We start from the raw sequence: 22,934 nt of genomic DNA on the forward strand, positions 1-22,934 counted from the left end.
AATAGGTGTTATAGACTTAGATTACATTAGCTTAAGGAGGGTAGTCTAGCGTTTGCTGCCCAGACGCACATTTAATTTATGTTTGAATTCATTATAAGTAAGTAATAGTTATTTGTAATGCACCTTTCTAGACCTGTCTGAGCAGTCTTTTATTTTGAAAAGACAGGATAGATGTTCACAAAAGCAACATTCCTGACACGTCAAATTCACTTGCTTTGTCAAGTTTACTCTAATATTGTAACCTGGTAAACTAGTGAGAATGAGTAAAACACAAATTCTATATAGGAATTCTTGGTGCAGAGATATACATACAACTTTAATTTTATTTTGCATGTCATGATATTATATTTTTTCTGTTTTTATCTGAAGGTCGGTCCGTAAAAATAATTTTCTGGCTCATTATTATCATTATTTTTATATATATAACTGGAGTTTATTTTGATTTGCTAGCTGTAGTTTATAAAAAATAAATAAATGGTAATGTAACCCTGTAGTAAAATATATGATTAAAAAGTAGTATATCATTTTTAAAACGAATTGATATAATGATAATGGTTAAAAATTAAGACTATTTCTGTCAACTTTAACCACTTAAGCTACATGTTCCTAGAAAATAAATCAATTGCCATTTTCTGAGCTGGCGACCTTCATTTCTTAAAGTAATGATGGTCACTTAGCTGATAGGATCTTCTCATAATATGAATTCTAACAGTTGTCCAATAAGGCTGTCGGCTGTTTTCAACCTGAATTTTGCACAACACAACTGTTGGACCCGACTCCATTAAAAAGTCAAGGAATTTTACAAAATAACCCAAACAACCTCTTGAATTCTTCAAGAAAAAAAGTCTTTAAAGCAGTAATTAGAAAAAAAGGAGGCTACTTTGAAAAAGTTGTTTTACATTTCTTTGTTAAGAACATAATTTCATATTTATTCATTCATGGTTTGGATGCCTTCAGTGATAATCTACGATAGTCATGAAAATAAAACACATTGAATGAAAGCGTGTGTCCAAACTTGTGGCCTGTACTGTATATGTTTATTTCCTGTGTGTATCTTTGGGGTGGACTTGTTTCAAAGAGATAAATCCAAGTATGTCTTGCTATTACGCCGGTGCTCTCTACTGCCCCCCTTAGGTACATGTAGCTATGTTGGAAAAACATCTGCAGATGAGCAATAAATCAATGGTTGCATGAACTAAACATCGAAATGAATTATATTAATTCATCACAAAGTGCGTTCATCAAAAGTCTCCATAATTATTGATCTTTTTTTTTTTTTTTAAATCGTGACCTCATGTACTACATCCATGTATGGATAAGTTTATCATCGACCTGATCTCATTCACTTCATCATGGCTCTTTTCCTACATTTCGCTCCTTCTATCACCTCCCGTCTCGTAATTATTCACCGGCGAAACGCTGCCGCTGTCAGGCAGTCATTGGCTGCTTGACATTGAGAGCAGCAAAGGGAGAAGAGTCTCGTCTCATCGACGCGACCTCCCTCGTTCTTTTTTTTTTTCTTTTTTCGTGCGCGGCTTCGGCGCCGGTGTCGCCGGCGACGATGGCTGTGCATCCGTGTCAGCACCTGTGCTGTATCCTTTCCTGTCCATCACTGTGCAGGTGAAGCAGATGATTGGATTCAGTCAGCGGGGTGATTAATGAGGGCCCCTCCGGATTTGGGACAGCCTATCAATCATGTCATTAGGGCCAATGTGCCCTGAAAGAGGCAGACCTCCGCCAAGGAATAACTGCATTCATCTTCATCTGTGTATGCATCCCGTCAGCCCGGCCAGGGTCACCATGATGGAGAACAATAATCTTCTCCTCTACAAATTACTTTGCAAAGACAAGGCGGGGTGACGAGGGGAGGGGGTTACAGGGGAGATAGGAGGGCTCACGCTGGGCAACTGCTCTTCTGTACTGTATGAGGTGCCAGTGAAGTGGAAGTGCTTCTTTTTTCTTTTTTTTTTGGGGTGTGTGTGGGGGGAGTTATTACATCCACTGCTCTGTCTCGCGCTCACTGCCTCGCTGTCTGACAGTGTTTTCTGATTGTTTACAAGCCGGGCGTCACTTCCCTGTGAAGGTTAGTTTAATGAATAGTAATGATCCCGCTGAATGACTGCGACAGGTGATACATAATCACCCTTCTTTCACTCTTCCACTCCCCCCCCCATACTCTTTGTTTCCTCTTCCTGTCACTGAAACAAACTGGATTTCCTCTAACTGCCGACCTATGTTTTTTTTAAATAATTTCATTCTTCAGTTTTTTTTTTAATTGTGGATGTTGCGGGTTTATGAAGACGGATGCCGGAGTCATATTTGTGATGGAGCGAGCGACCAGGGAAACAGATTCTGGGAACGAGCGGCGGAAAAAAACAAAACAAAGGTCACAGATCAGCTTAAAATGAAAGCCGGCTTCCCATCACTGCCGCCTGTGGACCACTCAGTCAAGGTTCATGTCCATCATTTATGCCCGGCTTCCCTGCGTTCAGCTCGCCTCTGGATATTCTACTTGAAAGATGATGGAACGGTGTAATACATCAGAGTCCGGACGCCTAATTAAAAATAACATATGATGCGCTCGTTCTATTCAGCGTCTCAAATGGATGTCAATTGTTAAATGTTACATCAGTCAGTTGTATTTATTTCAATCTCCTTCGCTAATGCTTCATTTGTATACATTAATAAATCTGATCGGTACATAAGACAAACTGACAAAACATATGATCTCAGAAACATTTGAAACTAATTTAGAGAAAACTGCTTGAATATCTCACCTGTCGGAGCAAAGTTTGCGCGACTTTTGAAGCTGCAAGTTGATCCATTTGGGTCTTTTTTCTTCCAGTGTTTGAAGAACTTTGTGGACAGTGGATTTCGGGACTCCCTAGTCACATGATTAGAAAGCAAGACGAGTGAAAAGTGCATAAAATAATGGATACAAACAAAACACTCTTATAATGTAATAACAAAGGGGAGCACAGTGTTCAAATATGTCAAAAATATTATGTTTGTAATGTTTTTGATGATTTATATTCCTCTGTTTTTCCATTAGCGCTTATTACAGACAGTATGGTTAGCATTTACCAAATACTAGAATGTTTGTTGTTTCATGGATTCGTCTTGAAGTGCCACTTTAATATGAGTTGGTTCTGTTTTTCTGTTGTTTATTTTCCTTGTAAATACTGTTTTATGAGACTCGTATTCAGTGAGTTTATGAACATCAGGTCCAAAACTCCTGATGATTTTTTCCACTTTTCCTCACTACGTTGGTAATATCTTTGGAATATCCTAATTATCTTTGTATCTCTTAAATATAATATTAAATACAAAAAAGTAATTTTATTCTCAGAGTGATCACCTTAGTATCACTTGAATATCAGGATTCTTATTTGAAAGTATTTTTTAATTCATTAAATTCTCATTTTAAAAGCCTCACATTAATCTCAGAATCGCCAGTTTAATCTTAAAAATTCTGATTTTAAAGGGTCACTCTGAGGGATCCAGTCATAGTTGAGTCGCTGGGATCTGTTTTTCATTCCTGCAATATGGTTTATGGACTAGTTTCTTGAGAGAACTTTGTTATGATATGACACTTTTAAAGTGTGGACTCTGTGGGAGCAGTGCTGGAGAAAAGGATGAAGGCTCTTATATAACCTTCGACCCCCTCTGAATGACACTATGGCAGCTCAGAAGAGTTACGGCAGCAACAGGCTCCTCTCCATGCACTGCAGAAACGCTTTAAGACGTCCTTAGTTCCTTCTGCCATGAGATGCTACAACAGATCTCTCCCTCATGCTTGACATGCACTTTAACTTTTTGTTAGCAACTTTTAAATTATTAATTATTTTTACATGTTTTGTAAGAATTTATTGTATTTATTTGTTTGTATTAGTTTATTTATTTGATTGTCTTTATATGTATTTATAGATGTTTGTTTGGATGGATGTATAATTGCTGCTGGACAAAATAATTTCTCCTCAAAGGGATCAATGGATGACTTATCTTCACCAAAACACTAACTTACTGTGCAAATAATACTTCAGTACAGTTGAGAATCAGCTCACCAAACATCGTTTGATATAAATAATTTGAGTCATCACATGTAATGTATTGTCTTTGGTCCAGAAAGGATCCTCATTACCTTCAGTTGAATGCCCATGGAGACCTGCAGGCATTCTGCCAGTAGAGCTAGACGGTCCTTGGCTTTGCAGTCCAGGGACAACCCACTGATCGTCTCCAGGGCTTGTGGATCTTCCAGTCCTTGAATGAGGCCGTTTAGCAAAGCCCAGAGTAGCAGCCCGAACGAGCGCAGTTGTCGGGAATGATGGGACAGTTGCTTCTCTGCCACTTGGAAAAGGTAACGGATGGGTGAAGGCAGAGAAGACACAACGAGGGGAAGGTTGGTGAAAATGAAAGACAAGGCCTGGATGGCGTTCGGTATGACAGCTTCAAGGGGAAAGAATGTCCTCAATTAGTAGATGTTAAAACATTCTTAAGCTTAAAGATATACTTACTTTTAAAGCAATCAGATTCTCTTTTAAGCGTATCCAAGGGGGTGTAATTCCAGTCTTTTGGCACTTTACCCAGAACATAATCTGGTATCTCCTGCTTGAACACCGGGCTTTTAAGTTCGTCTTTCACCTGCCAACTCATCACCATGGGAACAAGTTGTTTGAGGAGAATGTCGGTGGACGTCATCACCACAGGACGGATACAACCCACGATGACGGGAACCTTTTCACTGGAGTCTGCAGAAAACAAAAGGATAATGAAGTTTGAAGGTTTTTCTCTGTCAGGGGAAGTTTCGTAATCACTGGGATTGTGCTCGGTTTTGGCCTTTTGATTACTTTCCGGATGAGGACGTTATTACCGCGTCTTATTACGAAGATGAAACGTACACGGCTGAAGGAAAAATATCCTGTTGCGACATGAAAACGATATTCCAGATGGGAATCAAAAGCACCACTTTAAGACGTGACTACACTTCTGACGAAATCAATAGTGATATTAATCAGATGACGTATCAGAAGTTCAAATCTTCCAAATCAATAAAACTATTTTCAACATGTCAAACTAGAGCTTCGGAGCTCTGAAGTCTGTTTTCCTGGATTGGATGTGGCGCTCCGTTCAGATGTTTTCAATCCCCGTCCAGATGTGCCGATAGGAACAGTCAAAATATCAACATTATCCAGGTGCCCTGGATTCTCCAGGTGCCCCCCGATCTTCAATATACATTTCACACTGAGCACCGATGAGCTGCAGATGAAGTTGTAAGGAGACCGTAAAGCATGTACGGCAGCAGCAACAGCAGCTGGGAAAGCTAAAAAAGCTACAACTGAGAGATAAAAAAAACGCAGTCCGACCATTGGAAATGTTCTGAATCCGACAGAAATCCGACCTTTTGTCCCGCTATCAAAGAAGAGAGCGGAACCACAAAAAAAACAAAAAAACGATGTAGCCCTGCGAGGCTGAAATGCTTCGTGGCCTGTCAGAGAGATCTTTCAAAGTCACTTTGTTATCACATTGTGCACCACCTGCTATGGTATCGACTCCACTATTGATCGGGAGGAACTTGCTAGTGTGTGATGAAACACCTGCGTAAATGGAGAATCAGTCACACTCAGTTAACTCAGGAACCAACAGTGAGTCGGAGAGTTTTCGCAAACAAAATAAAAATGCAAAGATTTTGGCCCGTAATTAGGTGAAAGACGATATGAATCGATGGTTATTAGAGGACATTACCTCCAGGCTTCTGAATATTGACTCGTCTCGCTCTCCCGTCGTCACCCGATCATCTTTTCCAATCACCCGAATTAATGTCAAAATAATTACTATTCAAAGGTGACGTGAAATCATCGTGTCCACTAGTTCTGATTAAGAGTGTGTGAATGTATCTGCTCGAGAAAACACACAATGATGTCTTTTATCTATTGTAGTTGAGATTGAGTCAAACTCCTCTGACACGTCGAAAGAAAATAATTCAATATAAATATTAATTAGCTTTAATAAAAACTTTAAAGGCGTTCGAATGATATAATTATCTGACAAATGCTACATCGATATATATTTATTTAAAAGTTAATTATTTGACAAAACTAATTAGTAAACCAGTTACAAAGTAGTTTTACAGCGGAAAAAGAAAAACATTTTATGGTGACCACATCTGAAAACTAAGGGACCGTGGGCCAATTGTGGTTCACGGAAAGACGTTTTGTGGCCAACATTCCCTAACACTCCTTGTCACTATTGATTTTAAAAACTCTATGTATAACATTGCGTAACATTGGAAAGATATAAAAGAAGCACTAAGGAAGATTGAACTTGTTTGTTTCTGGCTCCCCCCACTGGAAAAAGGTGTAATTGCCACAGACAAGCACTACAACTAAAAGAGAGATGCACTTTTATGTTGTTTTTTTAAAATTATTTTTATCCAAAGTTGATCGAAGTACTTTTTAAATGAATAAAAGTTATAATATATAGTAATAAAAGTTCCCTCTCCAACCAACTGTCTTTGGGTTGCCCAGGCAAAGTTGTAAAGTGCATTGTTATACTGCACTGGTCGTAACTTTAAAATATTAAACACAACTATAACAGATATTGTGAAAAAAAAGAATAAAATAAAAATGTAACCACCCGAATGACTTCAATTTATTTCATGTAACCAGAATGATGTAGAAAATCCTGCATTAAGGAAATATCAAAACTTAATTCATATAAATGGTAAAAAAAAAAAGGTACAAACAATAGATGTGTTTCAGCTCTGCAATGCATGCTGGGATGCAACAACCCAACATTCTAATAACCACTGGCAACGTGAGTGTGATGGGGATCACTTGAGTTTATAGAAAAAGTGAATTTTAACATTGAAACTTTTCAGAAGATGCTTTATTTACCTGCTAGTGCGTAGAGATGTTCCCAGGCTTGTGTCTTCTCCAGGTACGGCTGCAGGGCCCGAGTCAAGGCCTTTGGATAATCATTGAAGCAGATGAAAATGTTGAACAGCGCTTTTATGAAGTCGTCGGCAGCCTCGCGGTTCTCTTTAGAACCCACTGAGTCACAATTCTGGCAAAAACCTGAACAGAAAACATGGAAAAAAAACATTAAATATACTCAGACATTATGAACATAATGAAGAAACAAAAGCGTCTTTTACAAAAACGTTAAATTTAATTTGTTAATACCGACAACACGCTGAGAATGTCAAGGCTGCCCAAGCCTGACAAATGTTAACAGAAAAGAAGGAACAAAAGATATAGCGGTATACAGAAAAAAAACCTCCACATCTGTGTTAGATGGAGGGGAAAAACAGAATCGGGGGAGAAACAAAGCTGAAAAGGAAACATATTTCAAAGCCCCTGGCTGCTGGATCTGCCACACATGCAGACAGGAAGTGAGAAGGAAGAGGATTTGACAGGGTGTCCTTGTGGGGGTTGCTGTCTTTGCGTGGGGGCAAGGATGACGTTGTGTGTGTGTCTGTGTGTGTATGTGCGACCCATGTGGATGTCTATATACCTATGTAGATGTTGTTTTTCGTGTGTGTAGCAGAAAGGAGTGTGTAAAGTTGACAGAGGTTATCAGGGAAAAAGCCAGTCGCCCTCAAAGTGCTGGACTTGGAACAGTCTGTCGAACTCCTCCTTCGGGAGATGAAACCTGACAATTCTGAAGTTTTTGTAGCAAACTTGATACTGAAACTTTGGTTAAGAGTGAAGCATTTGAAAGTTTGTACACCAAAAGTGTTTGCATCCTGTGGTCAAAAAAGTAAGTAAGTAAGTAATTTGTATTTATATATCGCTTTTCCAGACCAGGGTCACAAAGCAATTAAACAATCAAAACAATACTCAAGTATATACTTTGATATAATAATATAATAATATATATGAAGTAATGCAACAAAAAAAAAATCAGAGAGCTCATTCTTTTCTGCCCACTGTGGTCAGATTATTTAATAAAACAACATGTTTTAATAAGTGTTTCTAACTCCCCTTCCACGAAAATTCTGATCTTCTTTATTGTGTTGCCTATTTACTGTTTATTGTCATATTTTTAAGTTACTATTTATTTTCTATTAGTGGGATTAATATCAATATTATTATCACTATTTTTCTCAATATTATTTACATGATTGTCATTGTTATTCATATTATTATCATCATTATTACCTAATTATTATCATTATTATTACTATCGTTATTATTATCATTGTTTTTATTAATGGTATTATTATGATTACTATATATTGGCTACTTATGTTTGAGCCTTTCTTACAGTGAACTTGCTGCTGTGACAAATTTCTTATTTAATTGATTTACTCGATAATGCTATATTTGAAAAGCCCTAGCAGTAGTTTTTTTTATTGAGGGCTGGTTGTTGAAGAAACGCATCACTGGTTACTTTTTTAACTAGGAGAGGGTTGGTCCAATCAAAGCTGGACCTACACGTAAAGGATCAAAAAAAGTTGTGAATCGAAGACCAAAAATCAATTCGTAACAGACCAAAATACCAGATTTGAAAAGAATAATGTGATAGAAAACTGAACAAAATGGTAACTGGACTCCTGGTGTTTCAGGTTTCCCCGAAGGTTGATTCTTAGGACAATAAATTGGTGACTTGACTCGAGCTCCTCTTTAACAATGCTCTTATTATGGAAGACTCACACATGGTTGTGGGCTTTTTTCCTCTAACACACAATCAGCGCGTTGTATTCTGCCATCCAACTCTGGCTAACGGTGGATCCAACTTTGCGAAGCCAAGACATGCACCTGTTTATCTTCCGGAGAACCAGTCGACCAGCAACGGCCTCGCTCTCTTCTCAATCATCAGTAATTGAAAGCAGGAACTCCCGAAGTGACTAAAAAACATAGTTGCGTGTTTGTACATCTGTCTTCGTGTCTGGACCGGCTTTACTTTAAATGTCTCAAGATTTAGGAAAAAGTTGATTGAAAGCCTCTAAGACAGACACACCGTCCCTGCTGTTACACACACACACACACACACACACACACACACACACAGAGGTAGTGAAATTGTTTAGCCAAGCTTTTTTTTCCTGGTGTCTTTGTGCTTCCTGGTTAATTAGCCCGTCACTGTGATAACACATGAGAGTCAGCGCTTCCAGCGTTGATTTACGGAGGCATCGCCTGCACCTTCCGAGCTGAGCTCTCAGATCCAGCAAGAGCAGGAGACACCCAGAGTTGTTATTAATGAGGTTACTATAATGTGAATTAATGTGCGAGTGCACAACAGTCTTTAAAGGTTAGGCGCGCGGGGGGAAGGAGGCAGGAAAGAGAGAGTCTTTAAAGGTCAGCGTTGGCTCCGCCAGGGCATCTCGAGTGTTTATTACTCCATTCTATTGATTGAGGGATGATGATGACCAATGTGAGACTTATGATGATGGCAACAGATGATGCATCTTCGCCGAGATGAAATAATGTATCGTGCATTCATGGTATTTAGGGGAAATTAATGACGACAAGCGTTTAGACCTTTACACTGTCACAGAGAAAAGGATTTTTTTTCTCTGATATCATCAAAAAATAATAGTGAAAATAAACACTCATGAGTTACATTTTAATCATTTCTTTAGTATACTAGTCGACACTTCCATTGCCCACAAATCAGTTAATCTAGTTAACCCTTATTGATAAAAAAAATGATTACAACTCCTTTTCCTTGGATCCATGTATAAGTATTTGAAGAGCCAACTGTTCAAGCTCCAAGAAGGACATACTATGTTTACTTTTTTGAGTCAATGACTGTTCAAACCAGTGGCCTTTATATTTTATAGAAATTGAAATTGATTTTTTTTTGATACTTTAGATTATTATCTGTGCTAGTATAGTGAGATATCTGATCCCCAGGATAATCAGGGTATTTTCATAACATACAAAAGGATGAAAACAAATTTAAATTAAAAATGCAAAGGGCTTGGGATTTAGTTTACATATTGACTGTCTCTTGTGTAAAAATAAGACTAGCCTCATTCTTTGGCTAAAACGTCAGATTCCTTAATATGAGAACATGATGAATAAGGACAAAAAAGGAAAAACATTTTTAGCCCAAGAAGAGTTCTATTTATTTTTTACTCTGGTAAAAATGTGAAAGAAAATCGTCCAAATACAGTAATACAACACAAAAATCCAAACATTAAACATCAAAATATGAATTAAATATTGATGGAAAATGGGCATAAAAAGACAAATTGAATCAGGTTCTCCCCCAAACTGTGGCTTAATATCAACAAGAATTTATCTCTAGACAATATTTAGTAGTTTAGTAAAAAATAGACTTTTTCTGGCTTTTAAAATCGTGGTCCCAAAGGATGTCGCGAGATCAAGGGTGTACAGATATGAACTCAAACTAATATATGCAAACAATTAAATAACCAAATCCAAAATAACTTCCCCACAAATATACATGCTTGCTTAAAGGAAAAGTTTGATTGATATAAAAAACATGAATTAAAATGATTAATATCGATTTGTGTTCAAGTATAAAAACATCTTAAGCAATTTAATGAAAAAACATCAACAGAAACATCATACTGGTGGATAATGTTCAATAAACAGGAGGTTAGAAATGTGCATGGTCACATGGTAAGTTTTTTCAATGGCGTTTTCATTTATGTTTCACATTCTTTGGTTTACGGTGCTGCTGGTTCACAGATTATATATTTTACGGCAGATGCTGCAGGCTGAATGAAATTGGATCAAGAACCACAGATGGACCCTCGGAGCAAATTTTGACATGGCTGAAAATGATAATCAAAAATGACTTATGTTACATTTTTTCTGTGCTTTAAAAAGGTTTACAATTATTTCTAAGGCACTTCACTTTTGTTCTTAAAGTGCAACTAATGTGTTGATTTAAGTGTGTCTTAAATAGATCTTGCACCTCTACTGTATCATCAGTATGTGTCTGTTTGTACAAAACTCTCTTTTTAATTAAATATTTACATTAGAAAATGTGATTAAGCCCCGCCCACTGGAAACCTTTTGTTTTCTGAAGATTCTGAAGACCACACCCACTCTGCTGTGATTGGACAAACATTGAGGTTTGTCACTGTGTGTCATTAATCCTGGAAGTCTCCACCTCCATGGGACTCATTGTATAAACAGAAGTGAAGACCATTATTACTTCATAAATTAATCTGCTCACATAACCTCGTAAGATTTCAGTTGGGGGAGAACTTGATAAAGTAATAACTTCAAACATGGTCATGATGAGAGACTTACTGCCTCTTGGAGAGGAATATGTCAACATTTAATACATTTAAGTGAGTCAGTAGGGTTGGGTTTTTACATTAGTTGCATTTAATGACAGAAAACTGTCGCTCTCTGTCATGTAAAAGTCTACTTTCTTTTATAAAACTATTTCAATTATTATTACAATCCTGTTTTGCCAAAAGCGAAACCTTCACCTTCAATAAACTGTCAAGGAAGAAACAAAAGGCTTACCCGAGTTCTCCAGAAGCATCCTGGGCAGGTAGCACTCTTTGTCCAGCAGCATTTTCAGCAACAACCTGGGATTGTTGGCGGGGTCGGAGGTCAGCAGCCTCAGCTGACACAGAGATGCTACCTCGCCCCTCCTGCCATCTCTGAGAGAGAGAACGGAAGGAGAAAAATTGACAGTTGTGCAGTGTCAGGTGGATTTTTTTCCCCGAGATGTGTTTGTGTCAACGTGAGACTCTCACAAAGGGAAGAAGGAGTCATATTAAGCGACGCTCAAACTAAAAAAAAGATTCCAAAAATTGTCACCAATACGAGCCTAATCTGAAACGCCTTCACTCTCACTTACACACAGTGTTGGGGAAGAAATGATCTGTAATCTTGGCCAGCTAAAAGCAAATTAACGCTTGGGAGACAGCCAAATACATGAATATACAGCAGTAACCCCCCTCCTACATCTTTTGTATAACCAAGAGGCTTCAGCCAGCTGTGGGTAATGAGCCGTATCTCTGGTGTGTGTGTCCTGCTAGTGTGGTTGCGAGTGCCTCCATGTTACTTTATACATCTCAATAAAATCTAATGAGAGCCACCGACTCAGCTTTTTGTCTCAGCATCGATGAGAGAGCAGGCGCCGGCCGAGGGTATGGAACGTTCTATTTTGTGTTTACGTCAGAAAGGCTATAGCCGGGGCGCACCCCTGCTGCTTTGACTGAGGGAAACTATGCCTCGCTCTGACAGGACAATTTATGATGTCACCGAGACCGCAAATCCTGAAGAAATCCTCTTCTAACTGCCCTGATAAATCTATCCGGCTACACCACAGGGTCAGCTTACACAACCAAGCGCACACAGGCAGAGACATATGCGAGTCGCGGGGATGAAAAATGCAGCATGTGATCATGTGTCCGTGGAAACACACCCGACGTTCACTTTAAAAAAAAAAAATCCTCCTGCCATGTTGGAGGATTTATTGAACAAAAAGAGAGTTGATTTTCTACGATTTGATGTGTGCGGATGACAACTTTTCGGGATCTGGCGCCATGCCACCGCTAGGTCCCTTGGAACCTTCGCCTGCAGATATGCACGCTAACGAAAAAGTAAGAAGTCATAAAAAATAAACTGAAACCCTTCTCTCGGATGAATAGGAGCAGGGCAGTGGGGGTTAGTTTGATTTGTGCACCTTCAGCACGCACTGACATCACCTTTGGCTGCCGGGGATATTAGAGGGTAAGAGGGTGGAGCTAAGGTGGAGGTGAAGAGTGATGGACTGCACCTCGGAGGTCACAACAGTAACTAGACACACATGTAGGTATGTTTGGATTTATCGACCAGAGAGTGCTCTGTGTTACAAAGAAGCCTGTACAATAACCGAAGCACTCACGTGTCAACGGATGACATGGGAAAGCAGACCAGCAGTAAAACAAAAGTGGCGTCATCTGAATATTATTTTCTCATTTATATTAGACTTATTTTTATGTGTCAAAAGCATGGCCCTGGTCCCAGAGTCATTTTATTTGGCTCTCAAGTTGTTTGGCTCACGATTGATGTTCATGTTTTAAACCAGATTATGGATGTCAAGTTAATACCCAAGTTAATGCAACTGGAGATAATAATAAAAAGATAATTACGATAAATTGACCATCAAAGAATTAAAATGCCAAATTCCTGTTAGATAATATACGTTTTCATGTTGTCCACTTGTGTGATTGAGTTTGACACCCCTGTACTAAATGATCTTAACAAAAGCTATGAAATGCTCCTCCCAAGATGCAACACCTATAGACTCAGGGACTCATTCATTCATCGTGCTATTAGGCTGTATAACTCTGAAGCCTATGTTAACCTTAGTCTCCTTTTCCTATGTATTTTTTTCTTTGCATTATTTCCTTTTGATCTATGTTCTTTATACTAATGCACTTAGTTCTTCATTTTATGATGTGTGCTGTGAACTGGAAACCCAATTTCCTGAAAGAGATCTCCAGAGGGATTAATAAAGTTTCTCTATCTATAAGAAATGTACAGGACTTAATAAAATAATGTGAGTAAATGTATATAGTTCAGTGGCGCCTCCAACCCTATATAGCTGGGAAAGGTTCTAGCCCTATGTTACTTCGAAAATAAGCACAAGAAAAATACTTTCAAGAACTAAGATTAAAAAAAAAACAACCTATGATTGGTGTGTTTGTGTGTGTAGATACATTTTTTTATATACATACTCAGATGAAAGTTTGGAGCACAAGTCCTGGTCAACAGCTCTTAGCCATAGAGGTCGATGCATCAGATCTTGTCCACATTTCTTTGTCAGATTACCTACAAACGTACTGAAGAAAATGTGAGATTATTATTTCATTTGTTGTGAAAAACATTAAATAACTATGCCAGTAATACAATATTTGATTTATTTACCAATCTATTTATTTGTGTTTATACCGTATGTATCCTGAGGAATAAACATATTTCATGTTAAAGATACATACTACTATCTAGTATGTATCTAGTGTTACCTCAAATGTAGAAAAACCTCAAATGTGTTGAAGCAGCTGTAAACACGTACGTGTGCAGCAGAGACAGCGGCGATGTGTGAACGACGAGGACGGTCAGGAGTTGGTCGCACAAGCTGTGGATCTGGCGAGGCCAGTCGGTTCCACCTGAGCGAAGGTCCACGGCTGATGAAGGGTCCGTGCCATCGTAGGCCTCCAAACTATCGCACACACTCCACAGGAGCTGCTCCACGTACAGCAACAGGGCTGTGATGTCACATCTTTCACAAACACAGAAGCAAACGCTCGGATTAAAGATTGGATTTTAAGGTTTTATTTAACAATATCTACTTTTTATTAGTTTAATCAACTCTTCATACTTTCCTCTTCTTTTTTTTTTAGAATACAGAAGAAGAAAGAAGAAATTATGTTACAAAAAGTATACATAAAATAATACATATATTAAAGTTTAAAAAAAATGTAAAAGGATTTTAACAAATAACAAAGGAAGTTAACAAAGAATTATAATTAATATATGCGGTATATGATAATAATAATTAATACAGAATGTAGTTTGACAATTAATAATAAATAAAAACCAAAAACCAAATAAAAGTAAGTAAGTAAGTAATTTTTATTTGTATAGCGCTTTTCCAGACCAGGGTCACAAAGCGCTTAATCAATAAAAACAATATTCAATAAAGTATAAATTTTAAAGATCAAGATAAAACTGATAACACAACAGGAGTTCCAGAAAATCAAGGAAACTTAAATTAATGAAAACAAATCTATAATTTGTTGGTTTACGTTTGATGCAAATAACTGTTTAAAAACACTTTGTGTGTGAATAAAAAAAAAAAACACCTGATCTGCGAGTGTCTCTTGTACGATGGCTGTGCGTCGGCGTATCTCTGAACCAGCATCAACAAGGTCTCTGACATCACCTGCCCGAGCAGCTCTTTGGCAAGGGCGGCTGGAAGAATCTCCCAGAGGTCAGTGCGAAGCCCACACAGGAAGTAGAACCACATTTGCACCGAGAAGGAACAGCGCTCCCCCTGTGAGGATGAAATCAGATGTGGAAAGATTAAGACAAATTGGGATACGGACATTGGCAATGAAGTTAAAACACAGAGGGGGAAGAAAAGGCTCTGTCAACACACCACCTGCACATTGCACCTGGGGTTTTTCCCAAGGAATTTTTGGGTAACTTTGAGCTGCAGAACTAATCACAATACTAGGTGACAACACGAAAGTCAAAGGTGTCTGGCATTTGTTTTAGACATTTCCTGTTTTTTTTTATCTTCCAGTGGAAAGTACTGATATACGACATTACCGCCGGGAGAGTGGGCTGTGCGCTTTGCCTGTGACGAAAAAACTATAAAATCTACAAAAGAGTCAAATCCCACGTTGATAATTTCGACTTTTATCTACATTTTAAAGTTTGAATGGTGTTTCTACGTGAACGTATGCCAGAGCAGGAGATGTTTGAAAAACGCAGATTTGCGACTTTTTTGACCTATCCCATTCATTCCTGAATGGAAATTTATCGTAGCTTTTCGCAAACACAACCCACTAGTAATTCATGTTTAGCTCAGCCAAAGAGCTGATGTGATGGTTGTGTATCAGTAACAGTACAAAATATCTCAAAAACGTATGAAAATAAGAAAAATAAATTATAACAATGTTATCATATGTAATTAGAATTTAACCAGTTGTTATCATCTGACTCTATTAAGTGCGATTGACAGATGACTGACAGATGACTGACAGATGAGTCAGTGCGCAATGTATTTTGTTTTGGACACTGAGGGGCTAATTGAAAAAAAAGAGTTTATAGTAGAAAAAAAAGCGCCAGCAGTCTCTTGAATGGTAGTTCAGCAGAGTGGTTAGAGGGGGAGATTTAAACGGCAGTGAAGAAGTGCGACGTTGTTGCTTGTTTGGTGGTTTATTCGCTAAAAAACAACCAAGAAATTAATGAAAACCACATAATAAAAGTGAAAAGTGAAAGAAAATGATGTGATGTTTCATTTGAATATTTGTTCAAAACAAAGGAAAATAGTGCAGAGACCGCCATCTAGTGGACTCTGAAACAATGACACTGCTTCATGAAGCTTCATCAGACCATCACTTATTAGCTGTAAGGGAACTGGAAATCTCATGAAGTTAGTTTTGAGTCGGTTTCTTGCTGTGCATTATTTATTTTTATTGTTGTCTTAAGTCAGGATGGATGAACAATGTTTTTAAATATCCGCTTTTCACTTGTATGGTCCTCCGCTATCCAGAAAAAAAACTAATAATTATATAACTAAAATAATATAATAATTAATAATAAAATACTTGGTGTATGTATGTTGAAAAAGTAAACCTCAAGATTCTAAAGTAGAAAGAAAAGTGGAAAGAAACTGTTGAGCAGCAAACAATTGTCAACAAATATCAAACTATACTATGTTCTTATATACAATAAAAGGAAATTCCCACTGGAGGACGTTGCTGCAGACCCACACATGCACTGAAATGCTCAGATGCACACAGACGGGCCTGTACAAAAGCACACACCTGTGCACAGCAGGTCTGTCTGACACCACTGACCTGGAGAGAGGGGGGAGGGACGAAAGGAAAAATGGCAAAAGTGGAGTAAAATAAAACAAAAAAGAGGGAAGGTTTAGATTGCTTTAAGGGCATAAAGGTAGAGGAGTTCCAGGGGACCTCTGCTGTTTCCAGACAGCCCTGGTGTAGACTGCAGACTTCAGACAGCTGAACCCCTGGAGCCCCCGGGGGCAGCATGGAAGCCACAGATGTTCTCGGGGAGTTCAGAGTAGAAAGCTAGGTTTAAAAAAAAAAAAAAAGAAAAAAAAAAAGAGGGAGAGTGGGAGGTAAGGGTGTATTGTGAGTTTCAAAAGAAGAAGCAAGGATCCTCTAGAGTATAGAGTTCCCCAAATTCTACTGAGGGAACCTGCAAAGTCAGATGGCAACACAGCCTACTTTTGCATTGGAGTGAAACTGAATCTGATATTATACATTTATTTGTTGATCTGTGGAAGAAAAAATAAATAAACTTATAAGAGTTAGCTTATAGGATCAACCACAGTCAAAAATTAAATAATATGTTAACTTTTCTTAAGAATTCTTTGACCCGCTCAGGAATAATACACTTTTAAACCTACAGCCTGCAGGCCATTTGTGGTCGATGTTTTTGGTCCAAGCAAGAGCCTCCAACTTTGTTCAATGTCAGATGGTTAAAGAATAAAGATGATCACATTACATTGTAAAAGAAAAACATTAAATTAAATAAAAATGTCCCAATTTTAATATATAATCACACAAAAATTGACAATAAATTGAATAAGAAAATTATAAAATAATGACATGCAGAAATGACATTAAAAAATCCCAGTCCAGCATGTATTTTAGGTTACTAATAAGAATTAAATACAAGTTTAATTTGAAAAAAATGAATCCATTTACCTCATAGAATGGTTTGGGATCTGCCCAATGATGGCTCTCTGCATCCTGGAGAATACAGGTGGCACACACATTGAAACAGTAGCCAGCAAGTTGATCTTTTAACGCCTTTATAGTATCCTGGTACTTCTGGATGGGCAGCAGAGTCAGAGGTCTGGCAAAAGAAAAAGTTATTATTAAAACAATTTCTAACATAAATAAAACCAAAGATTCATAAATTGTGATTTAATGTCACTCAAGATAAGACGTTTTTTTTTTCTTTGTGAGTTTCCAACATTTATGACATTTCACATCCTTTACATCTGCACCGACTTGATGCTTTCCAGACAGGCGTGAGTGTAAAACAGGTACTGGAGGCTTTAAAAATAGGTGGAGTGAAAAGAAGGAAGGCATTTTATGGCCGGAGGGGGCACAGAGCAAGTGCAGGTGGAGCGCTGCGACGGGCCAGAGGTGGAAAAACAGGAGCAACGAGGGCACATGGGAAGCCTTGAGAGGGGATGCGTGTGGAGCAGGAGGTCAAAGGGCTAATGCGACGCATAAAATCCCACCAGATGTAGACACAACATGGATGTCATTACTGCTCCGTCAGTTCTTTACAATGGTAATGTCAAAGTCATTGTATATATTGCTCGGGTGATCCATTATTTGTGTTTATTATTATTATCATTTATTTATTATGTGGTTGGAATGAAGCTGGACTCACTGGTGACAGTTGCTGAGAGGAGATCATTGAACAAACTACTGTCCATCATGGATGATGACAGTCATCCTCTGAACACTGTCATCAGTGAGCAGAGAAGCAGAATGAGTGCACGAATGCTCCTACCCAGGTGCAAAACAAATAGACTCAGGGACTCATTCATCCCTCGGGCTATTAAATTGTACAATTCTGAGTTTGGGGGCAGGAGTGGAGTGAAAGTATCTGGTTGTTCTGTTCTATGTTAGTCTTTGTATCCATTGTCTTTGTTGTTTTTCTTTGACCTATGTTCTTTGGTCTTTATATTTAGACTTAGATTGTGTCATCTTGTTCTTTCTCTTTATGTTCTTCTTCTTATTTTATTTTTTATGTATTATTTTTTATTGTTTATGAAAAATTGCTGGCTATTGGAAAAAAACAATTTCCCGAAGGAGACATCCTGAGGGATCAATAAAGTTTTACCTTACCTTACCTTACCTTATTTTAAATATAAATATTTTGAAATAAATAGTTATTTGCTGTCATTAAGAGAAATTAAAAGTCAAACTTACACTTTCGAAGAAGTTGCACTTAAGTCTGTGAGTCCGGATCGATAGTGTTCCAGTCGCTGCCGGGCGTAGATGCATGTAGCCAGGATGGAAGCCAGGTTCTTAACGGGTGCCGATGACGGGACGTCGAGGGCTCGCTCTTCTAAGCGGCGTAAGATGTCAAACGCCACGCGACCGCACACCTCCACGAAGCTCGATCGCACCTCCAGAAGACAGCCGTCCTTGCAGGCGATCGCCAGCGGCAGCAACGTATCGGCTTCATCCAGGATTGTCGCACAAAACTGTGGGAAAGAAAAGTAACTTTCAGTTTCGCTCAATAAAAATGCAGAGGAAAGAAAATTATAGATTTCACCCCATTCTGGAGAACATTCTCAAGACTGGTGATCCCATCATTTTTTGCCGGCGGAACGTAAAAGTTCATCGGTCATTGAATTCCAACACATCTACAGCTCCTGGTCTGAGCTATGTTGCGGAATCTTTTAGAAGGTCAATTCATAAAAAAGTCATACTTGAGTCGGATTTGCATTCTAAGCGCTGATGCCAGAAGGCCAGAAGAAAGTTGCCTTGGAGCTCAAATTTAAATAAGTAACACAATCATTAGATTAGAAAATATATTAATTAATAAGCACTTTAGTTAATATTAGAAGATGAATGTCTTTAGTTATGTTAGTATAAACAAAAATGGGAGAACTTTATTCAGGGGAAAAGGAAACACGACATAAAAAATGTGATGGAAATAAATATATATATAATTTTAGGTTAAAATGAGAAAAACAATCGTAAAACAGAAGGGAGAACTTCATTCCGACAGCTGGGATAAGAAGAAAGTAAGATACAAGTGATTGTTACTTCGAGTTTACCTGCTGTTAATGGTCCTGAGGCGGAAATGAGGCTTTTTTTAAACACGTTAATTTGGTGTTTGTTGTCTAATTTGTTTACTTTTTTGGTGAATTAAAGAGATTATTTAACGAATCCACCAGTAAATAAGAGTCAAGCTTAAGATCAAGTGACAAAAAATGGATTGAATAAAAAAAGTATATGTATATATATGTATATATACAGTATATATATATTTATATTCTTTTAGTCGAAAATGTATATATTATAAATACAACTAAATAATCTGGCAGACCCCAAAAACAGAAGTATAACCTACAGTACATAACATAACATAATAACATACAGTATTTCCATTTCTCATGATCAATATGTTATGAATCAATCATGTACTTTAATTAAGATTACCACCTTATCTTTGTGAAGCCTACTTAATGAAAGCTGTTAAAAATAGATCTTTTCAAAGACTTAATAGAGTTTAGACTAAACAACATTATTTTGAAATTTTTAGTGATATAAAAACTGTAAAGTGTCTTGAGATTCATTTCATATGATAAGACACTAAATAAATAAAATTGAATTGAATTGAATCAAAAAGGAAGATGTCAAGTTAAATCTTGAGATCATCTATTCCTCCTAGATCAAAAGTTTCAAACCCATGACCCAGGGGCCAATTTTCGCCCCCAAGTTCATTTGTGTGGCCTGTCAGATGGTTGGCTCAAAATCAAAGTTGAGTTTTATTCATACTGACACTGTGAACTACAAAGATACCAGTAATTAATATAAGATAAGAGACAGATTATGAATTGAATTGGTAAAGGAGAAGAAACACGGAGATAACTAAGATTAATTGAACCATATTATGGTTATTATTATATTATAATTGAGTCATACTTCCGATTAGGCAATCATATATTTAAAGGATTGAAGGATTTTGGCCTCTTTTGTGATTGAATTTGACACATATGTTTTAGAGTAGGGGTCCCCAAACATTGTTTGCACCGTGGACCAGTTTAATGTGGGTATTATATTCATGGACCGACCTTTATTTTAAAATGAAATTCCCACTAGTTTACAGGTTTATTTCTTTTTTGAATAAACTTGATTGTAACAAACCTCTTGACGTGTCAAGAGTCAAAGGCTAATTTTACCTTTTTAAATACCTTTAAGACAGTACTACTAAATAGATTAAAACTGAATTTATATATATTATTTGTTCTTTTCCGGCAACAAATGCCTCACTCACAGGTACCGGCTCGTTGAGACCACTGTCTTAAAGCATATGTCTTGGTGATCGTTTGTTGGAACGTTTGACTCGACACAGCGACCAGAGCATCCAACAAGCCTCGCCATAGTTACTGTAGCCCAGTCAGTCAATCTCACAGTGCTTATCCACAGTGTTCCTCATAAAAAGGTCCCGGAGGGCTACAATGCTGTGGGAACTGAGGCCATTTGGACAAATAAGTCAATATATGTCTCGGTGTAGTCATTAGGAGCTCAGATTAAAGGGCTGGAGCAGAAGTAGACTTGCACTTTGTACCGGCAGTGTGAAGGAGAGAGCTGAACACACACCCACACACACACACACACACACACACACACACACACACACACACACACACACACACACACACACACACACACACACACACACACACACACACACACACACACACACACACACACACACACACACACACACACACACGGCTGACTGGACCCAGATTCAGCACATACTGAGCTGTGATCCTGCATCATGCATGCGTGTCCATGCTTTGGTGAGCTCAAACCTTAACTAGCTAATATCAAAGACTTGGAATCCCACCAGGACTGCGACAGCAAGGTGAACAAGTATGAATGAGTCTTTTTAAGAGCCAGGGTTCAGACCAGAGGCTGGATGATAAGAATAAAGTAAAGGATTTGATCAAGTAATATTTTTACATATACACTAAAAAAAAAAAACACATATGGAAATCAATCCAACATTTTGTCTTTGAAGCGGTCATATTTAATGGATCCGTCTTGTACTCTAATTTGCTCAAACATGAGCGAACGTGTCAGCGGGAGGCGGAAGAAATATATCATGTCAAACAGTTTTTCCAGCGCAAACCTGTCGGGCCTCAGTGTGATTCAATGCAAATGCATGCATGCATAACCTTTGTGTTGGAAAAAAAAAAGCCTCTCATCTTTGAAGCGTTGACCTACACATAAAATGTTGAGCAACGTCCTGCCCACAAATTCTGAGAGTCACTCAAGAGGACATTAATAACCAAGAATGAATCTATTAAGCAGGACTCAACAAAAGATCTGAATAGAGTTGACAGAAGATTGAAGGGTTTGGTTTTAGTTCAAATTCAAATCTTTATATGAGCAAATTTTGGTTTGTTCTTCTCTTCTTAGCTTAATTAAAATAAAAAATATATATTTAATATGCATCAAACATGGCCATCATCTTGAAGGATTGTTTTATGAGCCACAACTGTTAAGTTGCATTCTGGGTAAAGTATGAGCACTGGGTAGAATGGATAATATTACACTTTGTTGCAGGAATATTTAAAATGATATAGTGGAGTAAATGATATCCATTAGCTTCTTGTACTTTAATATAATGAAACATATGAATATATAAAATAATATTAATTATTATTTAATAAATATGTGTGTTTTAAGACTATGGGGAAGTGAAAGGGGGTTAGATTGACACCGTTTTGGTTTCAATAGCTTTTTTTTTCTCATTTTGTTAAACTTTATACAGGATTTGTTATGATTTCTTTAGATCAAAATGTATTATATTATTGATACCATAAAGACTCAAGAATAATGTTTGTATACTGACTGATAAGCAAACTAATTTCTGTTGTAATTATTATTATTATTTTTTTCTTTTTCTTTTTATTTAGTTACATTTTTAATAACATGTGTTGTTTTTCAATACAATGAAATGTCTCGTCTCAGTTAAGTCAACAAAATTAAATGTAGTATAATTTTACTTTAGTGAATGTCCTGTTTTTATTCGTACTCACCATCTATTACATTGCATATCTTGTCTTTTCTTAACTTAACATGACAAAGTTGCGTCCACACAAATATTTGGTCATGATCTAAGTTTGCAACACGAGGTAGGTAATATTCAGTATAAAACATACATTTCAATTCAAAATGCATACGTTCTATGACACGGTGTTGCTACTTTACCTTGACTATCGTCACGGGTGTTTCTCTCTCCGTGTAAGGGTTCAGAGAGTCTTCAATGAGTTGGGTGTTGCCAGCATCGAAGCTGGTGCGACCGGTGACTCTGCTCAGGTCAATGGAGCCGCGCTGTTCCGAGTGAACCATCTGTTCCTGCTGTAGACTCTTGGCACTGATGTCGGTGAGGACTACCTTAACGCAGTGAGCCATGTGAGGAGCCAGAACCTTAAACGCTGACCTCCATTCATATTCCAGCACCGGCTCCTGTAGTACACGA

The 22,934-nt window shown here is 37.7% G+C and overlaps 1 protein-coding gene across 1 annotated transcript in view; it reads right to left on the minus strand.

Annotated features, from left to right (window-relative positions):
* Nucleotides 1–22,934, minus strand: part of kiaa0825 (KIAA0825 ortholog) — a 137,336-nt gene that overhangs the window by 88,586 nt on the left and 25,816 nt on the right. Inside the window, exons 9-19 of the mRNA XM_087794667.1 lie at nt 22,664–22,921; nt 18,635–18,912; nt 17,390–17,540; nt 14,789–14,979; nt 13,999–14,205; nt 13,661–13,765; nt 11,454–11,593; nt 6,894–7,073; nt 4,515–4,748; nt 4,142–4,446; nt 2,778–2,884 (exon numbers count right to left, since the gene is read on the minus strand). Of these exons, the coding sequence (XP_087650793.1) occupies nt 2,778–2,884; nt 4,142–4,446; nt 4,515–4,748; nt 6,894–7,073; nt 11,454–11,593; nt 13,661–13,765; nt 13,999–14,205; nt 14,789–14,979; nt 17,390–17,540; nt 18,635–18,912; nt 22,664–22,921 (2,156 nt within the window). The remainder of the gene's footprint in view (nt 1–2,777; nt 2,885–4,141; nt 4,447–4,514; nt 4,749–6,893; nt 7,074–11,453; nt 11,594–13,660; nt 13,766–13,998; nt 14,206–14,788; nt 14,980–17,389; nt 17,541–18,634; nt 18,913–22,663; nt 22,922–22,934) is intronic.

Source organism: Callionymus lyra, chromosome 1, assembly GCF_982586985.1.
Source record: "Callionymus lyra chromosome 1, fCalLyr1.hap1.1, whole genome shotgun sequence".
NCBI classification, from domain to species: domain Eukaryota; kingdom Metazoa; phylum Chordata; class Actinopteri; order Syngnathiformes; family Callionymidae; genus Callionymus; species Callionymus lyra.